Source organism: Morone saxatilis, unplaced genomic scaffold (assembly GCF_004916995.1).
Source record: "Morone saxatilis isolate NCDOM2014 unplaced genomic scaffold, NCSU_SB_2.0 Contig15, whole genome shotgun sequence".
Taxonomy (NCBI): Eukaryota; Metazoa; Chordata; class Actinopteri; family Moronidae; genus Morone; species Morone saxatilis.
Window position 1 is genome coordinate 18919525 of NW_023339707.1, and position 8192 is coordinate 18927716.

At 39.6% G+C, this 8192-nt stretch overlaps 2 protein-coding genes across 2 annotated transcripts in view; one reads left to right on the top strand and one right to left on the bottom strand.

The window, feature by feature from the left end:
• The window catches only part of ddx23 (DEAD (Asp-Glu-Ala-Asp) box polypeptide 23), a gene marked incomplete at its 5' end in the record, with an annotated part of 8589 nt that extends 4283 nt beyond the window's left edge, over positions 1-4306 (top strand). Inside the window, 5 exon segments of the mRNA XM_035656510.1 lie at positions 718-960; positions 1063-1214; positions 1307-1415; positions 1911-2085; positions 2734-4306. Of these exon segments, the coding sequence (XP_035512403.1) occupies positions 718-960; positions 1063-1214; positions 1307-1415; positions 1911-2085; positions 2734-2957 (903 nt within the window). The 3' untranslated portion in view covers positions 2958-4306.
• Positions 4307-5432: 1126 nt separating this feature from the next.
• Positions 5433-8192, bottom strand: part of cacnb3a (calcium channel, voltage-dependent, beta 3a) — a 20207-nt gene continuing 17447 nt past the window's right edge. The window contains exon 15 of the mRNA XM_035656511.1: positions 5433-8192. This exon is cut by the window's right edge and continues 21 nt beyond it. Coding sequence (XP_035512404.1) covers positions 7980-8192 — 213 coding nt within the window. The 3' untranslated portion in view covers positions 5433-7979.

The window sequence follows — 8192 nt, forward strand, 5'->3', positions numbered from 1 at the left end:
AACAGGAACCGCTAACAGCTAATTCCTCATTTAATGTGCAAATACACCAAAATGTAAACAAATACATGCTTATAAAAAAGGCTTCAAATGTGGCCAACAGCTTCTCACTGATTGCATGGCTACATTATATTTCCTGCTTGCATCCCCCCTAAGTATTATTGGAGTTGTAGTTCATAGAACAAAATTATCTCAAATTGTAGTAAGAAAAAGAACAGAAGTAGAAATCACAAATCGTATCAAAATGGTTGTTATATTTCATAGAAACACATATATTGGTGGCATTTATAAGGATCCCAACTTATTCTGAAAAACAAAAACAAACTTAACACGTTAATGAATTCACATGGTCGATCACACCGTTTATTCATATCAGGTGTAAATGCACCCTTGGATCCGTTGTTGTTATCCAGATAAAGTATCCAGATACAGATGGCATGTTAATACTAGATGTAAATGTTTGCCCAAGACATTTAGAGTAAATAAAAGGAGTGAAAACAGTGTTCAAAGGGCTAAATAGTGATAAAAATAGTTAATTTGATTGAAGTATTTTGGTTTGTAGAAGTGATTCTTAGCAGCAGTTACTTAAGTTTACCAAACCTTTGCATATTAAACATCATTTCAGACACTGTACACTCCCAGATACATTCATAAGGTGAACGATGCTACGTACACATAACACACATAATTCACCAACTGTATGTTTTCTCCGTGGAACAGATTGTGATCGCCACCCCTGGTCGTCTGATCGACGTGCTGGAGAACCGGTACCTGGTCCTCGGCCGCTGCACATACGTGGTCCTGGATGAGGCCGATCGTATGATTGACATGGGCTTCGAGCCCGACGTCCAGAAGATTCTGGAGTACATCCCAGTGACCAATCAGAAACCAGACACGGAGGAGGCGGAGGACCCCGAGAAGATGATGATGAACTTTGAATCTGGAAAACATAAATACAGACAAGTATGTTTATCTGTCAGACGTTTGCACACAAGACTTGTTTATTTGTGTATTCAAACAGTATTAATTAATTTATTTATTTGTTTTGTTTTTCGCCCCTTTCAGACGGTCATGTTCACAGCTACTATGCCTCCAGCTGTGGAGAGGCTGGCCAGGAGCTACTTGAGGCGTCCTGCCGTGGTGTACATCGGGTCTGCTGGCAAACCTCACGAGAGAGTCGAACAGAAGGTCCTGCTCATGTCGGAGGGAGAGAAGAGGTGAGACTGACTCGAACATCAAACTGCAAACATCAAACGTCCTGTTTATTTTCTGTCGTACTGAGTTTGGTTGTGGTTTATTTGTGGTGCAGGAAGAAGCTCCTGGAGGTGTTGTCGCATGGCTTCGAGCCTCCGATCATCATCTTTGTCAACCAGAAGAAGGGTTGCGACGTGCTGGCCAAGTCTCTGGAGAAGATGGGGGTAAGTTACTGTACATTAGATTTTAAAGCTTCTGAACCCCGAAGCTTTCAGTCAGATTTTATTTCAGATTTGGTCGTCTCAGATTGCGTAGATGTATCAGCTTAATGTACTCTTTGTATTCAATCTTTCCATCATTCCAACAGCAGCTGTTTTTGACTGACAACCATGAGCTGTGACATAAACACACATTTAACAGGGTTTTTAATGTTTGTTTCACTGTTTATTTTATTTCAGACAGTCATGTTCCCCAGAGAATTAGTGCTTGTAAACTTTGTGATCCCCTGACCTTTCCTGTAGAGTAGAGTAGACTCTTCTTCCTGTTTTAATGTAGTGACATTTTATCACAGATGTTTAGTATAAATGGAAATAAATCTGACACTATGAGAACCACTGGACTACACCCTCTTTAAACGCCTGTCAGTCAACTGGATTTCCTAAAAAATACTGAAAATATGAAACCAAATTGTAACGTCAGTCTTTTTCCTCTTCACACAGTACAATGCTTGCACACTGCACGGTGGCAAAGGCCAGGAACAGAGAGAGTTTGCGCTCTCCAATCTCAAGGCAGGAGCCAAAGATATCTTGGTGGCCACAGACGTTGCTGGTCGAGGTATCGATATCCACGACGTCTCCATGGTCCTTAACTACGACATGGCTAAGAACATTGAAGGTAAGAAGCCTCGTTCTGTCTGCATTGATTTTTCTTTATTGTCTGTATCTCTTCTTCACTTTCAACATACTACTGCTGGGTGCTATTGCTTCCTTTTCAAAATGAAATATTTTAAATGAGTTGTTTAAACACTATAAACTGACATGAAAGGCTCAAAATATAAGTAAGTATATAAGAATATAAGTATCCTAAGAGATATTTCTCAAATGTTCTGTTGCACAAGAAACAAATGATTTACAGCGGTTGTCATGGCGGCGTATTAAAGCAGGTATACCGGCTTTATATCGCCCAGCACTACAACATACGTTTGTCTTTTTAAGATTTCATAACATACAATACATAGAAATAATATGGTTTTATTGTGTGTGTATATATATATTGTATATTATTTCTGTGGTATGGTGTCGATTCTCAAAAAACACTGTTTGTGTTTAAACCCCCAACGGCTAGAAAGCAGTGTTGTAAACGTGGGGCTCTTTATACTAAAACTACTATAAAATCTCAATATATCGTCACACGTTGAACCGTAACCGCTGTATCATGATACGTATTGTATTTCCAGATTCTTTCCACTACACAGCTCTAATAAAACTCTGGTTATTGTTTCACTCTGCTAACGGTGCTTTTTCTCCCCTCTCCCCTCTGCAGACTACATTCATCGTATCGGTCGTACGGGTCGTGCCGGTAAGAGCGGTGTGGCCTTGACCTTCCTCACCAAAGAGGACTCGGCGGTGTTCTACGACCTGAAGCAGGCTTTCCTCGAGAGCCCGGTCTCCACCTGCCCTCCGGAGCTGACCAACCACCCGGACGCTCAGCACAAACCTGGAACCATCCTGACCAAGAAGAGACGCGAGGAGACCATCTTTGCCTGATTTACCTCCCCGGCTGTTATCGTACAGATTGTACTTTATCCACTGAACACACGCCTAGGGGTTCAGACTGTTGTATCTTTATACAGAACACATTTCTCTGTTCCGGTCTTCAGGTTTATTTACACCCGTTTCTTTTGTTATTTTAGTTCCTTGGCTCCTATTGAGTCAGTCAGAGTAACACATTGTTAACTGGTGCAGAAATCATCACAGCACTGGTTTTGGGATTGTAAAGGCTCAGTTTAAACATGTGTAAATGTTTGTTTTTTGCTTCTATATAAACAGGAGCCAGAATCAGTAACTGATCTGCACTGTATAAATGTTACTCTTCAGTTATCAAATGTGATAAATACCAGCCCGGATGTGAGTGTAGATGAGTGGTTAAGTGCTATATTGAGCATTTTTATGAATTCTCTGTCACCATAATTTGAGTTTCCTGACTGTTAAAGACCAATGCCAGAAGTGACGGACATTTCTTTTGCTTCAGATCCATCCTCTGAGTCAATTCAGTGTTTTAAATATAAACATTTGTATGACGTGAATACAGCAGATTTAAGTAACACCTGGTTCGTAACTGTCTGAATAATTAATGTGAAAGAAACTGTCTGTAGCATTTTTAGTCTAAAATCACTGTTGAGTTGTTCTGATACCAGTATTGGAAATTCCTCCCAAAACTTCCTAAAATGCAGTATCGGGAATCAGTGAGTACACGTGCACCGATCCGATGCCACTTAATGGTGCTGCTACTAACCTTTTTCCCAGGATGGTAAAGTCAGGACCTGCCCATACTCAGAATCTCAGGGTTTAACCTGAGTCATAAAACAATGACCGCAATGATACAGAGTTATTAGTATACGCTTATCTATTTTTTTAACGCACATGTATCAGATCAATACTCAAAGTTCAGGTATCAGGAAGGAACAAATGGTATCGGAACATCTCTAAAAATGATCAACCTCGGGATGCAGAAAAGAGTTCAAATCTTCAAAAAGAGCAAATATTTAGTGTTCACACACACAGGTGCAGGATTAATGTGGAGTTTTGATTAAAAAATTGTTTTATCTGTTTAATTCCTCGTTCATAAACCAGTTTAAAAACACAAATGGGTTTGATTTTTCAAAAAAAGATGATACCTGAGTCTCACCTGTTCAGGTGTGTGTCCTGTTAGGATGACCGGGGTCAACAGGTGGTGGGAGGTGATCGGTGTCATATAAACATATCAAAAACAGAAAATAAAGGTAAACGTTAACTCAACTAAAAAAACATACTGTACATATTATTATTCATGTACATTGTTTTTAATTTGAGTTATCTTATGATGATTAATTAGAAGTAATTATGAACAAGCTCAGTAACCAATAAAGGCTTTTAACCAGGACTCCACATTATTCCTGCTGCTCCACATGTGAGTGCCTGCTTTGTACCTTCAAAGAGGTTTTTAGTTTTTTCTTTTTTTAAACCTCTTGTATCAAATGTTCATAGACAACCCCTGCCAACCAAAATCTTTACTTTCTCTCTGACTTTAAGTTGGCGGTGCTCATTTTTATGTGTCCAGTTTTTGAAAAAAGAAATAATACCTAAGAATTCATTATTATAAACTTTGTTTTTTGCTTATTCTGCAATGAATATATAGAACTACTTAAGAAGGTCTGAAGCCAAGTTTTCAGGGGCCTTGAATTACCAGCAGGTATTCCCAGAATCCACCTTGTTTGTGGCCGTATATGAATACACTGTGCTTACACACTGTAAAAGGTCGTACGTAATATAATCAGGTACAATTTTGAACAGACCATTTTAAGTATTGTAATACTTAAAGAGTGTAATGCCAAGCTTATGGCTCTGTGTGGGTGACAACGCTGACTTACTGATCTTTACCATGTTCACCATCTTAGTTGAGTGTGTTAGCATTTGCTAATTAGCACTTAACATAAACTACAGCTGAGGCTAAAGGGAGTTTTCATCAGAGTCACTGGTGGACTCAACCTCTGGCCACTGAATCAGGCTGTTTTGAATTCAAATTCTGAACTTTTGATTGACTAAATAGGAAGTTCAGGGTGACAAATGTTATCACAAACAGGGGCGGATCTAAAGAAATATTAATTTGGGGTGGCCAGAGGGTGACGGAAATATATGCTGATTTAATTTAAATCACATAGATCAATATTTGCTTGGAAAAGAAATTAAGATATTTGGATTCAAAAAGCATTGAATAGAAATATCTAAAGGTGGTTTCTAAATCTCAAAATACATTTTCATTTAAGTTTAACATTTCAAATTAATGAATGTTAAATTTGACACCAAACTGGGGTGAATGAACCTCAACAGGGAACATTTAAGTGTGTGTGTGACAGTCGTTGAGACATTTCACTAAAAACCTCTCGTGAAGTCTGAATGTCTGTAGAAAGAAGTTTACTTTTTAATTAAAGTGTATTGTAGTGAAACAAAAAAAAGGACTCAAACAATTAAAAGTACATAAAATGTCATGTTTATTTTGTTTAAGTCATATTTTACTTAGCATTGTAAATCTATTTTCAAATAGAAAGCATTCTATACAGCATCAGGCAGGAAATGTCTCACTTTTTACACATTTTCTGTCTCTTTTTGATAAATAGAAGGGAAGAGGCGTGTTGGGTCACGCTAGCACGCTGTGGTAGTCTGGTGGATACACGGTTATATTTAGTGCAGTTATTGCATTACAAAGCAACCATCCCAAAAAAACAGTAGTGCAATTTTTTTTTTCTCTACTCACACAAAAAGAGGAAGTCCAGATGGTCTAAGGCGTTTAAAGTTTTTCAATGTTAGGCTTAGTATTGCATACAGAATAAGACAGAGGAGAACTAAATTATAACCCTTGTAAAAATTGTGCTTCATAAATTGAAAAAACCTCAACTGCTTTTATCAGTTGCTAAATTGGTCCGCTTTGAAAAAACATATTCTGCCAAAATATAATGAAAATAGCTAATTGGTGAACTAACACATGCAGGGCTTTAATAATTCACTCATTCCTTTTTTTGTTTTGTTTTTTATCACAAATTTAAAAAATAAATAAATAAATAAATAAAATCGCAGGCCTGATCTGGGACCGGGACAATTTTCTTAGTGAGTGACTTTTAAAAAGTGCGTCAACACCAGCGTCCAGCCAATATTGTGGGAGGAAAAATGTCCCCAATATTCCGGTTTTTGTGGATAAATAAACTGATGCATTCTGATTTATAAGTAAATAGTGTTGTTAGTGGTGTGAGGAGTGAGTAGCCCCAAAGACAAGACTATCACTACAAGACAACGAGGAGAATCAGAATCGATGCATTACTAAAATACTTAACTGTAAAAAGAAACAATCAGATTTTCATGCAACACTTGCATAGATTTTTTTTCTTATTTTTTGTTTCAATCATGCTGATTTTTTTTTTACATTTTTTTTTAATCTCTTCAAAATATACAGAACACTAGATAGAGAGAGAAAGATACCTGTGAGACATGGAAGCAGTAGACCAGTAATTCCTAAAGCCAGCTGTTAACAGTATGTGAACAGAAGCTGCTCGTTTTATCAGCATCGCGTCCGAAACCCACCATCGGCTCATGGACTAATAAATGGCGCAGGAACAGAATGACATCGTGTCACGGGGTCGGGGAGGGGAGGGGGGTGCTACGAGTCCTTCAGGAGCACGACACATTCGTTAACGTGGAGTTGAGCGCGATGAGTGTGTAGGACTTTACACCTGAGGATCTGCCTTGGTAAAAACCTAATGGACTGTAAAACCGCAGTAAACGCACACACAGGAAACGATGTTTGGCGCAGACGTACGAGGGGGAGTGAGATAAGGTGTAGAAACTTGTGGATGCTACAATCAATAACGTGCTACAATCGAATTACAGGGCGATCGGTTGGGTCGGAGAGACACCGGAGGGGGGGGGGGGGGGTAGGTGCAAAAAAGGCATGCAAGCTTACATTCTCTGAAGCCTGGATTTTTTTTTTTTGTGCAGCGTGTGCTTGATAATATGTGAATGATTCGATGTAAACAAGCGGTTTGGCAAATATTTCATCCTTTGTAAAGATAACATTCCCTTTTTCTTGGTTTACATTCTCTGTGCCCGTGTTTTATTTTTTTATTTTTTGCTTTTTTTTAAAGATCTTTAGAGGTGTAAAGAGAGTGATTGTGCAACAGCAAAGACGAGCGATGCCCAGAACGTACTGTACTGTACTGTAGGTGACACTGACGCTGCGCTGCAGCTTTTGTACTGCTTACTTTCATTGTGGCCCTTCAAAAGATTAACCGTATGTGTCTCCCGCCCGCCTGCCGTTCACCGCCGCCTTCAGAGTACAAACTGAACTGAACACATGGATGGTGACGTTTTTCTCTGAAACAACAAACAAGTCCATATTAACAGAATCAAACAAATATAGTAGCAATGAAACAAAACCAGGTTGCTCATTCAGTATATACATTGTAATCAAATGCATTACTATTTCCCATAAGTGGATTCAACAGTAGACATTCCTATTAGTTTATCCGTAAAGATTCATTCAGTTCCTGTTCTGACGTTAATGTGCAAATAGTCTTAAAATAATTATACCCACACATGCAATAGTAAAGATAGTTTTAAAAGTCTTAGGAATTTTAAGGCCAGTATATGAGACATCCTACAATAGAGAAACCTTAGGCAAAGCAGCTAAAGTTTGAGTTTGCGTACAGCTGGTAGCCTGAAACCTTTCCATTGTAGAGGTGAGTAGCCCTGTTGACTTTTATCTGAATCTGGAGAGGGTCATTACATCCTCTCCTCTCGGTTTAGATAAACTGGGAGTCTGGAGGAGCGGCGGCTGGAAATACTTTTAAAAAATAGACCTACAGTTTGCTTGATAGCCTGTGTCTGTTGGTTCCAGATTCAAAGTTAGGAGCTGATTTTGGGGGCGACTTTTTTCATCTCTAAATAGTTTGTTTGGGAACGTACGACGCTCGGAGGGCTCGGGGGATCTTGGTGTTGATCTGGAGGCCGGGAGGAGAGAGGGGGGGGGGTCCTTGTTCCTCAGTAGGTGTCTCGAGGCCAGGGGCGGCTGCGCTGGCGGTTGTTCCGCTGGTTGTGACCTTGCTGAGCTTCGCGTTGGAGCAGCCTGTCCTGTGACTCGTGCCCGTTGGCACTGTGGGCACTGCCTGTGTGCCCACGGTGAGGGGGGTACATGTCCCTGTATGTGCGAGCATGGCAAGGGGAGGCGTACTCATCCTCCTCCTCTTCCTCCTC